The sequence below is a fragment of the Grus americana genome, chromosome 3 (assembly GCF_028858705.1).
Source record: "Grus americana isolate bGruAme1 chromosome 3, bGruAme1.mat, whole genome shotgun sequence".
NCBI lineage: Eukaryota > Metazoa > Chordata > Aves > Gruiformes > Gruidae > Grus > Grus americana.
In genome coordinates, this window is record NC_072854.1 from 56,475,593 (window position 1) to 56,495,014 (window position 19,422).

The 19,422-nt window shown below is 36.1% G+C and overlaps 1 protein-coding gene across 7 annotated transcripts in view; it reads right to left on the reverse strand.

Moving 5' to 3' along the window:
- The window catches only part of TBC1D32 (TBC1 domain family member 32), an 89,802-nt gene that overhangs the window by 6,387 nt on the left and 63,993 nt on the right, over nt 1–19,422 (reverse strand). For 2 of the 7 annotated variants that reach the window (XM_054821980.1, XM_054821979.1), the window contains exons 28-31: nt 12,933–13,016; nt 3,330–3,399; nt 2,392–2,507; nt 1,290–1,444 (exon numbers count right to left, since the gene is read on the reverse strand). In XM_054821980.1, coding sequence (XP_054677955.1) covers nt 1,290–1,444; nt 2,392–2,507; nt 3,330–3,399; nt 12,933–13,016 — 425 coding nt within the window. Of the gene's footprint in view, nt 1–1,289; nt 1,445–2,391; nt 2,508–3,329; nt 3,400–4,091; nt 7,235–12,932; nt 13,017–19,422 lie in introns of those variants that run through there. The other 5 variants (XM_054821981.1, XM_054821985.1, XM_054821982.1 and 2 more) reach the window with 5 other exon arrangements.

Here is a 19,422-nt window from a genome sequence, read left to right on the forward strand (position 1 = left end):
GACTAATTTCTGTTGGATATTTTCCCCCCTTTTACTGGTGTAGAAAGTGGAACTTCTACAGGATGTGAAGTTGTTTTCTGTGTGCATGTTTCTTTGCAGTATGTGTGGCTGGTATGAGTGAAATTCTATTTTGTGCAGCAAAAGGAACAGAGGTTTTATCAGTACGGAAAGCTCTGGATGTCAGTGCTTGGGTTCTAGGCAATGAATCTTTGGCTTCGTGCTAGAAGGCCAAAGTACATCCTTTGGAATTTTCCTCCTTCCTGAGGTAGGCAGCATCACAGTCCAATGGCTTGATAATTCCTCATTTATGTTTTGACATTTTATCTTAGTTTACCTTGTGGAAATCATGCAAATAGGTTAATTAATGAATTTTCTGTGTTTTCAAGATATATTACAAAAGATAAATGATTTAGGTATTGAGAATGAACATTAGCACTGCAGCAACCTGCCTGCAATGCTGACTAGTTCTTGTATGGAAGATGACACTTAAGTTCTCAGCACTGAGGGTGTTCAGCACAATTATATTCACACAATGGAGCAACATTTCATCATGCTGGAACAACCTCGGAGCTGGACTCAGTGCTGTGAGCGGACCAACACGGTCGCTTCTGGTGAAAAGACAGACCAACTCATTAATACAGAGGCTTGTCTACAGAAGAGGTACGGAATCTAATCTGTGTTTCTTATACCCCAGATTTCTCTAGTAAAGACTACAGTTATTTATGTTCAAAACAGTCAAGACAACGTGGCAATGTACAAAATCAAACCAAAAAGGTTTTATTTTAAACAGATGGAACCAGATCTAATAAAAGTGGGCATGATGTTTCTTATACTACAAACTTGATCCAAAATACTAATAATTTAAAACTGCCAAGCATTCAGTATTTACATATTGAGTAAATTTTAAAACTGATAGATTTACTAAAAAATTCAAAAGGATGGACTTGCACACTCTAATAAAGAAGAAAAGGTCATTCAACAGTATTGCAGCCTTCACACAGAATTTAACGCCGCTAACAAAGTTTATTTTACTGCCAGCTTCAAAATTCAGTAACATTGCCTTTACTATCAGTCCACCAGTTATTTCACAACTTTTAAACAACCATTTGACCAAATGCCAAATCTATATTTTTCTGAGAGAATTTTTCAGGGTCACGTATTCACTAAAAGGGCTTTAATAAAAACTTAATGCATTAAAAAACCCCACCCAAAACTACAGAAATTGATAAAGCCTCCTTTAGAAACTTTTGAAGTTGCCTTTCAGAAAGAAACAGCTTTTAAATTCTTACAGATGCATGCAGTCTTGGTAGCCAGAGAAATGCTGAAACAAGAAGACACGAAAACCGCTGAAGAAACGTCAGTGTCCTCTCCCCGTCCCCTGACATTATGAGGAAGACACAAGACGCAAACCAGTCGTAGCCAGCATAGCGCTCCTGCAAGCAGCCTGCATGAGAAGGTTAAGGAACGGACAGAGATCTCCTCGCTGCCCTGCGGGAACTGCTGCCCTCCTCCTCCCCAGGCCCATGCACCAAGAGGCAGGAGCTGGTTTGTTAGAGATGGGGCAAGGGGAATATTGCTGCGCAGAAGGCAGCTTCTCGAGGCACAGCTGCCTCTCAAACTGAATGAAGAGAAACGATTTCAGCTGTTTTCCCTATGCACTACTTTTTTTCCAGTCCATAAGCAGTCAAGCCAAATCAAGCAAAGCAAACAAAAAATTGCAAAAAAACCCCACACGAAAACAAGTGTGCCTATACTACAAGAAAAGGAGAATTGTAGAGGAAGAGGAGTTGTAAAGATTATGGAAAAAAAACAAAGTAAAAGAAAAGCTTTAAAAAAGAGATTAAACATATTCTGACTAACATACCCGAAGTGGTTTTAATAGTGATTTGTAAGTCTAATACCTGAAGAACATAACAAAGCTTGTTGGACAGGGCTATCTGCTTTATTTAAAAAAAAAAAAAAAAAAAAAAGTTCCACGTATAAGAGTCAGAAGTAAAATCATTCCTGTTGATCAGATTACAGCCATGTATCGTTACATGGGCATTACCAACGTTGGTATTGTAGGAGTACCACAAATACTCATTAATGCTCAAAGACATGTTGCTCTACACTATCACATACAGGAAGGTGTGATCCTACTCCAAAACAATTTGTGACAAAAATGAATGAGATTTACAATTTTCAAAAAGTATGGGAACAAAAGGGTGAAGATTTTCTTGAGTGTATTGCATGAGCATGTAACGTAACAAAATTTCAAAGCAAGCGTGCTGCTTTTTTTTTTTTTCTTTCTTACATATTACACACCTACACCACCATCAAAAGCCCAAATTGAGAGTTCAAATTCCACTGGCGTTTTTAGGTAATACAATTTATGCCATCAAGAAAGGATACAAAGTGAAGATACCACAGTTCTTTGCTGTTGTTTCAGAAATTTCTCACAATTCATTAGCACGAAGCACAGTCCATTTTCAGCATGTTCTTTTAGCAAGTTTAGATATTTTCCGTATCTAGCACAAAAAGTTAAAAACCAAAACTGTTTAAAGGTTACCTATTGGTTAAATTTTTTTTTTTAATTCCTAAAAAGCAAGAACTCATATTTAATAGGCCTGTGAAAGTTAAGCTGTCATAGCGTTGTTCATCACAAACACTATGTTGCAGATATACACATAAATGGTTTAATAAAACCTCTAATGCTTTATCTAGGAAAGATACACACCAAACACCTGCTACTCAGTGGTACAATTCCTCATCTAAATTCCTTTTAGTTCAGAGACTGTAGTGGGTGGGGAAGAGCAACTACTCTAACACATGACTCATTTTCTTCACATACCTATTTAGAATTCCATCTAAGTATATTGTACATGTAATTATGAGCATCAGAATTCAAATATTAATGCTAAAGATAACAATCTGTGGAAGTACAGACACATTAGCTTTTCCTTCATCACAGCTCTGGAAATTACCAGCCAAAGAAAATGTTTAAATGGCATATAACTAAGCTTAGCTAAACAGAACCATTTAGAGAAGTAATGTGAGGAAAGAAAGACACATAACTCAGGATAATGTAATTTTACGGTAAATCTTACTAACAAGTTACAATTAGCCTTTACAACAATAAAGGATAATAACATATATAATCTGTAAAGATAATTTAATTATGTACTAATACCTTTTTCATTTTCCAAGTTACAATTCATTTTCTTAAAGATGATCTTTAGATTTAAATGGTATAAAGCACTGAGTTGATGGATTAAATATCATTAAAGTCATTCCATGAAAATCAAACAAATTCTAGAAATACACTAGGGAAATATTTTAATACCATGTACCTGACTGTCATTTCAACACCAAGCTGCTGCACAGATGAAAGACTTTCATTCTTCACATCTGCATCTGTGGCTAAAACAAAAAAAATATAATAAAGTACTGTGATAGATATGATTTTAACTGAATACTAATGTAAAGCTTCTTTTATGTAGGAATACCAATTGTGGAGAACTGTTTCTTATTTGAAATTAGTTTAGTAGTCTTTGCAAAGGATGCATGAAGAATCTGCATTCCTTATACACTTATTTTTTTTAATTAAAATCACTTTCTTTGTAAGACAATCTTCACTTGTGGTATGGTTATCATTAGCTTTACAGCACGATGTAAACAACATCTTTTTCAGATCCATTTCTTAGTAGAGCTTTATTCCTTCTGGTCAAGAAATGAGACAAAGCAGCATTTTCTGATCTACTTTTTCCATTCCAGTAGCCTTGAAGTCTCCTAGCTGTAAACCCAGCCTTATTAACAAAAATTCTACTTTGATATCAATGTCAGAAAGTTTTATAACTGATGGATTTAAAAAATCCTGTATTACTATGCATTGTTCTTTCACACAGTAATATATACCCCATTTCCTGCATTTGTTTAAATTAAAAATCCAAGTTAGACGAATTACCGAATCTGAATTAAAGCAACCACTGTTGTAATATTTTCTCAAAATTTTGAATTCTAAATGCAATTAAAAATTGGGCACTGTTTCTCTCATGTACATATATCATCTAATATAGGTCTACCTCAGAAAAACTACAGTCCAATATTATGAGTTACAAAGCCAAGAGCTTAAACCTTTAATATGTTTCTTTCAAAACCTTTAATATGTTTCTTTCACACAAAGTGCTAATTGAAGAAAAAATTAAAAAATACAGTTATACAGTTAAATAAATTTTTAACAAAGTATGTTGATTGTTAGGGTTTTTTAGATTTAAACAACAGATAGGGAAACAGAAGTTAAAATATATTCATGTAATCAGATTTTTAAGTTTATCATTTAAGCAGATTGCACAGTAACTTGATACGTATTTTTTCTAAGTCCTTCTCAGACAGAGAAATCAAGCTGAAGGATTCCCTGGCAACCAATTCAAGTAAACACTATATGCTCCTGGTAAGCAAATGGGGACTAAGGTATTAAAGAAGAAATATTTACAGGTTATGGGAGGAAATGCCTCTGGTTAGGAAGCAAAGTTAAAGAAAAACAAATTAAGAAGCACTCTGCTCAGATGAGATGAAGTAGGTTGAAATTTTCTTGAAGAAAACAATACAGCAAAGTTACACTCAACAACAAAGCAACACAATTCAGCAGAGGAAGTACAAGAAAAAAAATCTTGCTCTGTATTATAATTTTAATAAAGGATAATGATTTAAGTGGTAGGTTCATGAGCAATTAATGTTGTACTGTTGACAAATACATGTATACATAAGAAAAATCAACTGGTCTGAGTAAAACAAATTTATTCAATAATCTGATCAGATTGAAATAGCAATCCCACATTAGAGACTTTTTTTTTTACCCAAGAACAGAAGTTGAAATATCTTTTGCATAGTATACCAGCAGCACAATATTTGGAAGAATACATATAAAATCACCAGGCATTTCAGTTAAAAACACACAGAGATGAGTGAAACAGTTCATATCTTTTTACAGCTCCTGTTCCAAGTTACCTGTTTACTTAAGCTGCAATTACTATACCAACAGTCAATTCATTTTCAGGTTCCTGTTTGCAGTTGTGAAGGCAAGAGGCATACCTATGTCCTAGAAACCACGATGGAAGTCAGACCAGGGGGATGAGTTGGCTGTGACTAACAGCTAATTCAGTCCTGGCACGACCATACTGAATGGGAGGGGAGAGGCAAGCGGGACATCAATCTCTAAGCCACAAGGAAGCCCTGTCTCCATTCCAAGGTGCATTCTCCTGTGGGTGGCAATGGAAGAGCTGGTATCCCAGTCCAGCAAGGGTGGAATGAGGAACAGCTGTATCACGACCCACAATCTGAGCCCAGTTTCCATTCTGTACCAGTTTACAGCAAGTACTGAATGCTTACTTCCCATTAACATTAAAAGAACACAACTGATTTCATTGATTCTCATTGCCTTTTCTTCTCTGTTGTAATAATTTCTTAGTTGCTGAAAAAGGTTTTCTCCTTATCAGTTTTCCTTTTGATATTTCCCCCTGTACTGTGAAAGAAGATAAAATTAACATAGACTTTGGATTGAATAATAATTTCACATCACACAGTACCTCATCAAGGCAAAACCTCTTGCTTTCATACACTGGTGTATTTTATATAATCATAGCTCCGTAAACTAGGCAGTCAAGTTGCTGCCAATGCACAACTCACAATGGGAACACACAAACTGTGGTTCTTTGTCCTGGGTCAAGAGTTTTGATTTTCCATTTTGTTTACCAGTTAATAGACTGGGAAGACTAGGCTTTAGAAAACTATAAAGTCATTTAGAATACACAAAGGACCACTTCCCACTGATTAAAAAGTGGACCTAGAAACCTTATATGCTCCATTGAGCTTAGAAAATTGTTACTAACAGTAAGTGGAATATTGAAATACTGCATATTGCAATTCATGGATAAAAAGTTGACTAGTAAGCTTGCAGGAATATGTTGCGACTGTACTATTGTAATGATGCTCATGATACTTCTGATTTAATACACTAAATTTAATTTTCTACAAAAGTCATTTGACAGATATTTATCAATACACCTAATATAACTAACTGTCTAGAAACCCACTGTGTTTCAAACCAAAATGCATTGACAGATCAATTTTCCAAATAAGAATGCTGTTTATCCTCAAACAAAGGACAGAACACCTCTCTGAACATGAATTAGATAACAACATAATACAGCACTGTGGCTATTATTAAATGGAATGAACAATGTGCTTTGGCAATTTCCTTTTTATTTATCTAATAAAACAAAAATTCTATGTTGAACAGGTATATTACACTTCTTTCTTTAAAATAGAAATTAAAACTGTGAAATAGAAATTAAGCCACAATGAAATCAGTGACTTGAAGGATAGCAGAATTCTCTAGGAGCCAATTTACAATTTAAAAAAATATTATTATAGAAAGTTGACTTTCTCCCTCATTGTAAAATGCATAAAAACCTCAGAGCAATAAATATGGACTGGTTTAAGGGTAAATGATATTATTATTTTTTTAGCCATGCAACTCCTCTTTATATTAGCAACCTATCATACATACTTCAGATAAGCTAATCATAAGAAATATCGGTATGCCTGCTCTCAAATCTTTTTTTTAAATCCACTATTTAATACAACTTTGTTCATTCAAAAGAGAAAATACTTCCTTTGAAACACCAAAGATTGCAAACTATTAATGGTCAGTAACAACTTTAAACAACAACAACAAAAAGAATATTCTACAATTTTTCGCATGCAGTGTTATCTTTCTCTACAATAAATTATTTCTTTTTATCATTTGGTAATCTTCCTCTCATTTCCAACATTTCTACCTCTAAATCAAACTCAGTGTTCCACAGGGAGCCAAAAAGAGAGATAATTAGGACCCCTGTTGCTTGGGGTGGGGGAGCAATGAGTGTAGGCAGCAGGGCAACATAGGGCAAAGAGGGCTCATTGAGCAACTTGGCCCACATGGTTCGTTAGCCTAAATGTGGGATTCCTAGGTGAAGCCTGCTTCACTCCTATTGCTTATCTTGTCTTCGTCTTTAAAGAGAAGCAATCCTGTGCATCCTGGATAGTTCCAGATGCAAATCAGGTAATCCTGAGGAGAGGTGGGGACTGACTTCTGCTTACAAGTCACTTATTTATTGCTGCACAAACCTAGTGACAGGGATTTGAAGGTTTTCATCTTGTGTCAACAGGAAAAGATGGGCTGTCTTCTCTGTTTTCCAGGTCTTCCTGCAAAACTCTGAGCAATCGTAAGTGTCAAAAGGGATTAGGGGGAATCCGAAGAACAGAATGAAGGGAAGACAGGAAGCAATTCTTTAAGTAATTTCAGTGTCTCCTTGCTTCGAGGTCATAACTGATCACTTGTACTAACTCTGACCATACCCATTTCAAACACCTCAATGGGCAGTGCTTCTCAAAAACACTTTGTAGCATTCAGGAGCACAAAACCAGACATCCCATTCGGCATGATTTGCAAAGGCAATTACATAGTATTACTAAACTCAGTCTGTAGCTGCAAACACTTCAGAGTCAGTTAATTGGCACACATAGTCCAGTAGTATTCTCCCTGATCAGACTAGACTTCAGGCAACTTTACAACTCCCCTGAAAGATTGCTTTGTCATTCCTTTTCCCTCTTAGCATGAAGATGCTTTTACGTGCTTAAGTCATAAAGTGGGCTACATCACATTCATACTGAAACGACAGGATGCCAAACTAAAACAGCTTTACAGCTTATTTCATACAACTCGTATGGTCTTTAGGCAATAATTAATTTATTTTCCTGTTTAACTGCTGTAACCCCAAAGAAACTACTGGCTTCCCTTTTGTGTTAAGTGGAGGAAATGACTAAAGCTGTTGCTGACTTTATTGATTTAGGTTTTTTCTCTCCCTGGTGCCCAGGCTGAATGTTTTTATGGCTATATAAATAATCTTCGCAAAATGTTAATGAAGGTTACATTTTAACTTCAGTGATGGTAAGAAAGATTAATTGTCTTTGTACAGATGCAAAATACTTTTGATGCAAAGGTACCATGGAAGTAACAATACTGCAAACAGTTATTGAAATCCCATGATGGCCAGAGCCATCTGCATAATTCCTGCAAATGCTTCAAAAATCTTTAAAGCATGTAGTTATTGGATCCTAGTCCTTGGCTTTGTCCATATAAACTGAAATTGTGGAACTCACAATTCTTTAATTTTTATTTTTTTTTAACCAAAACCATTTTCTTACTTACTCTTCAATGGGTATCTAAACATTGACACTGTCAGTGGGCAGGTGTCCAAGCAGTCAATATAGAACTTTACATTTTGTCAGTATCTGTCGTCTCTCCTGTTGTCCTTATAAAAGTTTTCTACTTTAAAACATTACTTTGAGTTGGGGCAGAGCAGAAGTCATACGTTTCTCACTGTATTCTCTTCTGCCATTTTGCTACCATTTTTTGATGGTGTCATCTCCTCCACGAGGCTACTCATCTAGAGCACTTCTGACAGTCTGAATCTCATATTCATTGTGAGAATGGCCTACAAAAAAATCCCACTTCAAAGAAAAGTATCATTGTTGTTGGATTTGAACTGTGAATGGAGAAGATGTAAACAAGATCCAAGAATAATTGCTGGAGAATGTTGGCTTCTCATCAGAGCTAGGTAATCTCATGTGCAATTCCACCTTGACTAGTATCTGTTACATCATCAGTGCACTTGTCATAACAATACAAGATCAAAATATTCATATATAGACCTTCTTTATGTATTGGTCATCACAAATACTCAAGCTATTTTTGGCAGCAACATCACTAAGAATGAACCCCATTTTCAGACTAGTTACATATGAACTGGCAAGGGTCAAAATGCATTTTGCTAACAGCATCTTTAAAGAAGCACATTCATCAAATGATGCAGGAAGAAGGGAAGAACGCCCTTCCTTCTCCTTTCCTTCCAGCCTAATTTGGAGTTGTAGTCCTGTATTTCTCATTTGCTACTCCTTCTGATCAGCTCTATATTGATAGCTTACCATTGGTGTTTTTAAAATTTCTCAGTTCATTACCCAATCCTCCTGACCCTTAGAAGATTAAGAACTCATTAAACGGTGGAAAGTTCCTATGAGATTTTGTTCAGCCAGAGAACAAAGCCTCATCTAGAGAAGGAACACACCGTGACATTTGAGTTTAACGGCCAAGACCCGAAGTCCCTGAGGTTCTGTCTGTTTGGCGGTACATGGCAGAGCTGTTTCAGAGACAAAGTTTGGTGGAAATAGAGAACTCATCTGCAAGGTCACTCGCACAACCAGAGCTACCAAAAAACCCCAGTTGATCCTGAAAGGTCATAGCATTCCCAAGTTTGGGCGGTCTGCAATATATGGTGGAGATCAATTAAGAAACCCAGACACTAGCATATTAGATTACTCTGCAAGTGGAATTCTTTGAGAAATGGGTTTGTTGGAACCTTGAGAAAACTATTACATTTCCACAGAGCATTTATGTTGCAATAAACTGGAATTTACTAACAACAGGAAGAGCAAGTGGCTATTTTAGGAACTTTGTATCCCTAATGAGTAATACCTATTTTACTACTACAGCAAACTTCAGTTTCTTGCCATCCTATTGCCTATTACAGCTAGACATCAATGATTTGGTTTTCAATGATTATGATTTTTAAGAAAGAAAGAAAAATAAAAACAAACTAGAAAGTATTAATTCTGGGAAAGGGGATAGACAGAGTTCATTAACATTTAACGTACTTATTGTATATTATTTTACTCATCTGAATCCACCTCACAGCAGTATCATTGCTGCTAGCTGAAAGTAAACTTCAAGTAAGATTTGTGTTACTGTTTGTAATTAAACTCTGCAACTGCATAGCGGTTTATCAGATGTTTTTCCTTCTCTCTTATCTAGAAAGTGATAACAACCCAAACTAATTTGATTTTTCCATATTTGCAAATTTTATAATTGACTGAAATCCTCAGGGATTCCACAGCAGATGGATGACTGTGTTATTCTAATTACAACTACCTACGGGTTTAGAAAGCTGTCATTTTTTAAGATAATCAATTTCTCATTTCAAGAAACATGATAAACACTGAATATCTATGCATTGTACAGAATCCCCTTTCATGAAAATTGCGGCTTCTCTTCATTAAAATTAAACAACTGTTCGAAACTGTTTTTCAGTTCCTCAGACCCAAATCTATTCAAGAGAATGGTGGACACACACAATTGCCAACCACATGTTTGGCTTACTTGCATATTTCTAGCTGCACATCTATCTGGAATATAGTTTACCTTCTAACAATTCATTAACCTTACCTAATTCAGAAAAATGTCTCTACTGTAACAGCAGTATTAGGATTTAGCTTAAATAGCACTTAAACATACGTATATAGAAAAGATACCACAAAATAACATGGCATTCAATAGCTAATTGTTCTTCTTGGAGAAATTCCAACCCTTCATACACATTAGCAGACAATCCTGGAAAACATATACAAATTTGATCAATCGTTATTCAATCAGTGAGAAACCTAATTTTAAGTAAATATAGTCTGATAAAGATCATAGAATCATAAAATGGTTTGGGTTGGAAGGGACCTCAAAGACCATCTAGTTCCACCCCCCCTGCCATGGGCAGGGACACCCTCCACTAGACCACGTTGCCCAAAGCCTCATCCAACCTGGCCTTGAACACTTCCAGGGATGGGGCCTCCACAACCTCTCTGGGCAACCTGTTCCAGTACCTCACCACTCTCACAGTAAAGAATTTCTTTCTAACATCTAATCTAAATCGACCCTCCTTCAGCTTAAACCCGTTACCCGTTGTCCTGTCACTCCACTCCCTGATAAACAGTCCCTCTCCAGATTTTAGCGTGTTTTGTTTGTCCCTTCTGTACAAATAAAGGAAGCAAATACAGATTTGGGTTCTCAAAGTACATTCCTTATCTTCATAGGAATGCCACACTGTATGTTTTATTATGCAAAAAAGAACCTGAAATGAGCGTAAATTTAGCTGTACAACTGATTCTTGCAATCAAGCCCGTTTACTGTTCTAGAGTACAATCATAGCTTCAATTTTACTATGTTATCTTTGCTTTACTTCTGTACCTATTCTTGGGGATTTTCTGTTCTAAAATATTATGTAATGTATGCAATTGTCACAGGACTTTCAAACCTGGTGTTTCCTCAAAGTTGACATTAAATTTTAGATAAATAACGTAGTGCTCTTGCCACCTCCACCTAATCAATGATCCATGGTGAAATCACACATCGATGAAGTAGAAGATCCAGGTTCAACTTTCCTGAACGTGTTTTAAATCCTAGCTTTGAACAAAAGGTTGAGAAGAGTGGATTGAAACTAAGGTACTTGACCTCTAAGTGAACAGAGTATGGACTACTGCTTCCCTTCATTACAGTTCTTCCACATGGGATGGAAGCACTTAGCAGCATGCTATCTTCACTGGGCAAGGCATCCACTTGGAAACTGTTCAGATGTGTGCTCCTCCTCTAATTAGTTTTTGCCTTATTCAAACCAAGCAGGTTTTCCTGGTTTTCTAACAGGAAATACTAAGATAACCTTGACAAGTTAGGTCCGTGGGCTATACTGCTCTCCAGAGAAATGTGAGATAGGTGTTCCGCAAGACAGAAAAGAAAACTACACCTGGGCCTTCCTTATCACTGGAGAATGTGTGATACTTTCAACTGCGACCTAAAAAGAGAGGTCTACAGAGCGGAGCAAGAGGTGCCGTCTAGGTGTCAAATAAATCATTTATGTCATTAAGACATTATGTGGGCTTTTCAAGGAACCATCAAAATCATCTTTGAACTGGGAAGTGTCAGAAATATGTAAATAGCAAGTCTTATGAGTGCATGAAAGCATTTTTTTGCTCATTATGCGTCCTGAGAAGTTGAAAGGTAAATGACAAACTAATGCAGGACAACAAAAAAACCTTTTAAGGATCTCTTAAGGAAAAATAAAATAATGACAGAAAGAACTGTCACTTCAGCAACTCTCTTCATTAAGCAAAGAGATTGATTCTCAAATAAAATTAAGAGTATTCCATTAGCAAGGTTTCAGAAGGTAAAGGCCACTACATAAAAGAAAGAGATCCTCTAAATTACCAAAGGGGTTTTATGCTTCGAAACTTCAAAGGCAAGTCTGAAGTCTCCAAGGACACTACATCTGCATCCTATGGATGTGAGAATAAAACAGCAGTATAAATAACAGACTCTTCCCAAAACAGGCTTGGTTCTCCACAGTTAGTGGCAGAGTAAGTACTCTAAATGACTGAACTACAACCTAAGAGAATAGTCCTGGACAGATAGTAAAGAATGAAAGTGCATTTTCCAGCAGATATTAACAATGCTTCTACATGTTCTAATTTTGCAAGTGCTTCAAAATATTAAAATCTATTAGTTTACACTCAGGATAAATTAACTTTATCATTCATCCTTTAGTCTTGGCTGCAAGCACGACATCTGTACGAAACTAACACTCAGATTACTCTGCCAATAATAGCAGTTCTTTAATGCAGATCCTTTAACGCAATATAAATTGCATGCCTTTGGGTTGATTATATATTATGGGGTTTTCAAAAGGTGAGCCAGATTGCTTACACCATCTTAAATGTTTATGCCACCAGCTTTGCAAATCATTTTATAATAGGTGTCAACAAATACTTTGAATCATACCCTCACCTGTTCTGCATCTCCATCTTTCCATTACACACACAGAAATATGAAAGCCCATCACTAATAATTTTCTGTACTGTTTACTCAAGCACATCATCTTTTTCTCCAAAGTGAGGTATTTCCCACCAGTTAAGTAATGAATTTCTGAGTTGTTAAAGAACATTTAAAACAACCTCCAAAATGCTGCAGATACATTTAAAAGGAAAGTAATTTAAATATGAAGAGGCTGCTGGCAATAAATGATGAGGAAACTGACCTTTATAGTTTCCCATGCTGAAATAACAATCCGATCGGCTTTCAGAAAGATGCGACACGAACGTTTCAATTAATTCTGCCAAAACTGCAAAAAGTAAAAACCCATTAAAACATCAGAGGCAATGAACAAAATGTGGAACTACATTACCTAACGAAGTGACAATATGTAAGAAACTAAAGCTGTTTGAATTCCTGCATGTTTATTCATGGTTTTATGGGGGAACATTTCAAAGCATGCATTGTGCTTTTGCATTCCTAACACCATTCCTAACTTAAATTAAAATTTAATAGCTTTACTGAGAATATATTCAGTGTAAATGGAAAGAGAATCCCATATTATATTTATATCCTCCAAGAATTACTTCAGAATTTGTTACACAGTTTCAATATGAAATGAAAATTAACTCAATTAAACTACAATATCTTACCATATTTGTCTGTGTATGTAGACAGGGGGAAAAAAAAAAAACCAACCCACACAACAAAAAAATCCATACCACCCCAAAATGATGCTAACAAAAGTTTTAAGGGCTGTTTCAAAAAAAACCATGATATAAAACCACCTATGCCATCACAAGATAAAAATTATTCACTTAAAGCAATAGGAGCACTGCCTTTGGGAAATTCTGTATTTTATGACTAGGAGCATTTCCTTTGGGAAATTCTGTATTTTATGATGACCATAATGTTCTTATTCAGTTCTTGTCATGGAACTTTGAGTCTGCAGATACTGCATAGATAAGTCATATGCTGACATCTGGTCCCTATATAGGAAATCCTATCTCCCACCTTCACAGGATGTTAGCCAGGAAGTTAGTGAGAACTCTCAATGATAAATCATTAGCAAGAACTGTTCCAAATTCCTCAGTTCTGCAAGTCTGAGGCTACTCTAACTGAGCATGCTGCCACCTTACAGATTTAAACAAAGGATGCAAAGAAACCTTTACATATACTGCATGGAGGAAGCCCATACTGAGATGAGCCACGTTAAGAATTTCACATAGCAACAGTGAACATTTTTTCTAAGTAAATACTATCCCAGAACAGCTGCTCTTGTCATGATAAACAGGATTTAAAGAACAGTGATATACTGGTCTTTTCACAATAATGCAAAGCAAGGAAGTGTATTTAGAGAGTAACAAGCGCTGCTACCCATGGGATGTCCTGGTTTGTTACCACTTCCTTGGCAGCACCTCAATTTAATGGCACTGAAGCTTCAGCCCCTAACCACCCACTCCTGCACATAAATCCATGCTCCCATGGGTGGTTTTGCTGGTTTAGACTGAATAAATCCATTAAATCCTTTTAGTGCTTAGCTGTACGAACAGTTGTAGCAGCACAAGTAAGGCATAACAATCTGTGGCGGAGGTGACAATGGAGAAAGCTTGAAAGTTCTTGAACTAGCCTTGCTGACAGGAAAACCAACACAGAAGGAGACTGCAGTGCAAGCTATTCCATGTGTGAGGAGGAGGAAGATGGAACCTCTACCCATAGTCTGATGCTTGTTATGCCAGAAAAATAATGAGGGAAAAAAAATCATTAAGACAATTAACTCTTCTTCCAACCATCTTAACCTAATATACCGGCATTAAATCATGATTATTTTTTTTCTTGATTAGTTGTATAAAACATTTACAGAAATTCATTTACATTGGACGAGTCCAGAAAAAGTTTTTAAGAGGCTGAGTTTTGATAATACTGTGCTGATGGGTAGGGCAAAGGGGAAAAGAAGTTTCACTACAACAGCTAAACATGGATTTACAGTTTGAGTAGGCAACTCCAACAGTAACAAAATTAACTTTGCATTGCAAAGACCTACTAAATCAAAACCAAAAAAACCCCATGTGTAATTTATATTCTTATGGAGAGAATAAACTGCTAATTAAACCTAATATAGCTATTTTTAATCATGGTTAATAAGCCACATGGGGCTAGCAAAAAGCAATTTATTTTATAGAAGAGCAACAGTTTATTCATTTTGTGAGAATAAACAATCTCACTAATCTTCACTAATATACTTAGTGGAATTTGGTCTACAAAAAATATAACAAATATTTCTGTAAAATGAGAAAAGGTGGCTATACCTGGAGCTGTAGATAGCAAAAAGCAGAAATTACACTTAAAATTAGTAACTAGCTAGATGTTTACTGTATGACTATTAGTATTGTGATTACTGAAATACGCCATACTACAATAACAAAGAGGAACTATGTTAAAAAGACTGAAATACCACTTAATTCAGAAAGTTTAAAACCAAGTCAGAACACTGTACATTTCTTCTCTTTTTGTTGGAAGGCATCCACACACTTGACCTAGCAGTCGAATATTTCGGTTCAATGCTTGAGTTAATGGGAGAAGTGACAGCTCAACTGCTAAGCAATTTTTTGAAACTCAAGCACTAAATTGATTTCCACCATTTGAAAGTATTTATCTAAGTGCCTATCAGGATCTCTGAGAAGCTTTTAATCAAGTTTGAGAGAGGAAGACATGCATAAGAGTTTATCAAAACAAATTTGCTTAATACACAAATAGAGGGTTATCACAAGACATTCTCTTCCAAAAGAATGTCCAGGAGAAATGACAAGTAGTTACTTTAATTTTTGTCTTTTAATACTACATCATTTAGCTGCCATTTGGACACTCCTTGAAAATCTTTATAAAAAGGTGGAAGCCGACTCAGTGATTTTTCATTTAACTGGAAAAGTAGATGAAAGACAATTTAGGAAAGTTCATTGTATAGAATAGTCAGTAAAAGCCCACGTTCTCATGCAGAGGTTATGTTCAGAGATAGAGATGAGTGCTGTGGCTTACCAACAGTAATTCTGTTATATCTTAAATTCTGCTAGCTTGGCTGTATTAACATTGAAGTTCTTAAGAGACTGGCAATTACCTCATGAAAATTTAATCCACGCATCCAAAATAAAGACAATTTTAATTTAGGAGTGTGTAATCATATACAAAATAAATGAAAAGGTTTTAAAATTGCCTAAATGATTGCAGTATGCTCATAAACAAACTGAATTCCTGCAGATTTTTTTTTCCTTGAAGAATTAATATACAAAAGGAAGGTAATCAAAATGGCTTCTAAATTGGATAAAAACACTGATCAAAAAACATTCATGTGCTTAAAACTTCTTTAATAGGTAACCACCATGAGAGGTTATCTAATTCTAATTTTGGTTTAAGCCAAAAAGATAAAAAACTGAAAAGCATCAGATTTTTTTTAGATCCTTTAATGTGACTAGGGTTACTGGATCATATTCTATACCAACTCACAGATGCTTCAGAGGAGTTCGAAAGAAAAAGAACTTTCTCAAAAGAGTTAACAGTAGTCCTTGCTGGACTTGTGTTAGAGGTTAAAAATGCAAGAGTGAAAACCTCAGACAGCTGACTTCTTTCTAAGAGTAGTGTCAGAAATTTTCAACTCCATCAACCATACTTCAGTTTAATAAATCTGTGAAAAACACAGTTGGCAATTACCTTCCTAATGGCAAGAATAAAGAGGACTTTTGGGAACTCCTAAGATAATGGGAGACTTTCAATTATTGTACATTGAAATGGCAAAGGAACAATCTGCATTTTCTTTGAAAAGAAGAAAACAAGATAATAAAAATTCTGACAGTGCTTCCATTAGAGATAAAGGTCACATATCTTATACCAATATACAAGTATCTTCTTTATTAACGGAAAAAACAGCCTTTCAAGTCCTAATCAAATGTCGTAATCTTCACACCCATGCACGCACATTCACACGCGCTTGCACTGCTTACAGGACATTCCTTTGGAAGTTGCTCCAAACTGGTTTGGGGGATAGAAGAAAAGTTTTGATCTACAATTGCTCTTCCTGCGTGACAGGAAAGACCCACCATTCCACTGTAATTTTGAAACAAGCCTCCTTGCAAAATCAAGTAGGGACATGAAAAGGTAAACACCTCTTTTGTATTATTCTAAACCCCTCTTTCCTCTTTTGCAAATGCAGTGTTTTTAAATTGGTCATACTAAAAAATGAGAGCAAACCACAAGCAGAAGCTACAACTAACTGAACAATCTTCGAGGCAGAAGATTTGGTCCATATTTAAAAAGATCAAACTGAGCTTAGAGAATCTATGTCCTTCTTGCAGAAAATAATAGGCTCCTCTAAGGATCAATTCAGAATGGAAATCTAACGCAGTTACCCTGATTTGTCTTTCTGAAATCACAGCCTAGAGAATTCTCTCACACACACTTAACAAGAGCCTACAGAAGACTACTACGCAAGACTAAATTTAGTCAAATCTTTAGCTGAACCTAACAAAGACTGAAATTTAAATAATTTTCTCCTTAAAAGAAGGACCAACATGCAAGTAATAGCTCTGAAAATGTAATATTTCATTGTCTTTGAATCCAGAAGATCCATTTCAACAAAAAATGAAGTCCCTATTATCTTTACTTTTACATACAGGCAGAGTGGTGATAACTGAGATACCTTCCTTCTTGAGACTCTAGTAGCTGTAAAATATACCTTGATATAAGCTACATTTACAATGCCTGATTAGGCTATTTTGACAAACTGCCAAAGTTTAGCATTTTGTTATGCTGAATAAAAAACCCCCACAACCACACACAACAGTCATACCTACCGAAAATATCATTCTTTTTGGCTCTTCATCCCATGGGGACAGTTCTGTGGTTACTTTCAACTTTTTGCAGCAATTGCTAAAGGCTGTAGCACCCAAATGTAACAAACAATGACACTGCCTCATAGTATTTTTTGTCAGCATGTTTTGACAGAGCTACCTCAGATGATGCAGAGCTTGCAAAGCATTAATGGATTGAAGAACACTGCGTTGATCATAACCACTCTGCTTGCATCAACCATGCCCCTTGTAAAGAAAATTAAGAAAAATCCTGTGTTTAGAGTAAGATCTCATATGCAATTTCAAGACCTGCTATGTTTTTCATATCCTTGAAGTCATCAATAGTTGCTGAGACTAAAAGAATAACTGCTCGAAGATAAAAATTACCTTAAAAAAGAAATATACCTCCCACATGTATTTGCTTGTTTAAGAGAGAACATTTCTGAGGTAAATTAATAGGCCCAAAAGCATATTGGTAACCTAAGTCCAGATTTCTGAGGGAGATGTGTCATGGAAATTCCGAATGACTCCATGGAACAAGTCACTTCAGCTGAGTTTACTATCCCTATCCATACCCACATATGGATATAAAGCTTGAGTAGAATGATTAGGATTTGGGGACTGATTACCTCTCAGTTATGAAGGGAAGAATGTTAGCATATGATCTCAGCAACACCCTCAATTTCTGTTACTTAGAGTTTAAAGTCTCCTAAGAGAGGAAAGGATTAAGGGCATTGAATCTGCCCAGACAGGAGAGACATTCAACTGCTGACACAACACTAACTAGGAACAGATAAAAAAAAGGAGTTGCTGGGGCTGAAAACAACAGAAATGCCTTCTGTAAAACCTGATGGATGAGAAGGGGGAGAGAACTGGAAAAGGCAGTCAAGCCAAGATCACTGGTTCAAAAAAATTACCTCCCAATGATATGAATGATTTGAACATGCAATAGATTCACAAAGTCCAGTAATTTTCTACATAAATCGAAGCTATTTCTCAGAGGAGTTGATTTGTCTGTTCCTTTTCCTGACAAACCCTAGATGCCAATACACAAAAAGTTCTTATCTAGATGCACTAAAGATGCTTCACGGAGGCCACAAGCATTGCAAAGAGTAGTCCAAAAGAGGCCAAGAGTTAACCTGACCACGGGCTCTATCGGAGGTTCTCTAGCTGACCTAAGTGACCTATGCAAAGACAATCAACAACAAACAGGTATATCCCCAGCATCCACAATTCTGTGGCACTTCTATAGAAGGAACGACTAGAAGAATGCCTTTGTCTCAGCTTATTGTGCTTAGAACAATAGAACGTAGAAGCTGGTTGTCTACAATATGATTAGCTTTTAGATGATCAAGAAAAATCCCACACTTTCAGTTCTGCCACACTAAAAGACATACAAACGTTCCTCAGGCTTGTATCTCCTGTCAGCAGTTCAATAAAGCCATTCAAAACTGGATCTTGATGCTTGACCACAGAAAAGACTTAAAAGCCACAGTCAGAGGTGATGCTTAGCAGAGAAAACACCTATCTAGGGATGAAGATGGACATTCCCCAAAGTAATGTGATACTGCAGCATTTAGCACAAAAACATTGGCCAAGTCAATGTGATGGTAATCAACACCAGAAGAGTGAATCAGAGATATTAATACTATACAGTTTGCTCAAGAATTTTCTTACGGAGTTCAAGCAGGATTCAGCATCTGGTAATCCTGACACCAGATCACAAAATATTTTAAAAATCAATAAATGTTACACTATGCAGTTATTGAATCCAATGTCTTCTCTGCTGATTATGTTCTGGTTCAACTGCTGTTAATGTTAGTCTCCCTTAGAAAGGGCCCAGTACAGGAAGCGTAAGTATGTGTCTTTGTTCTG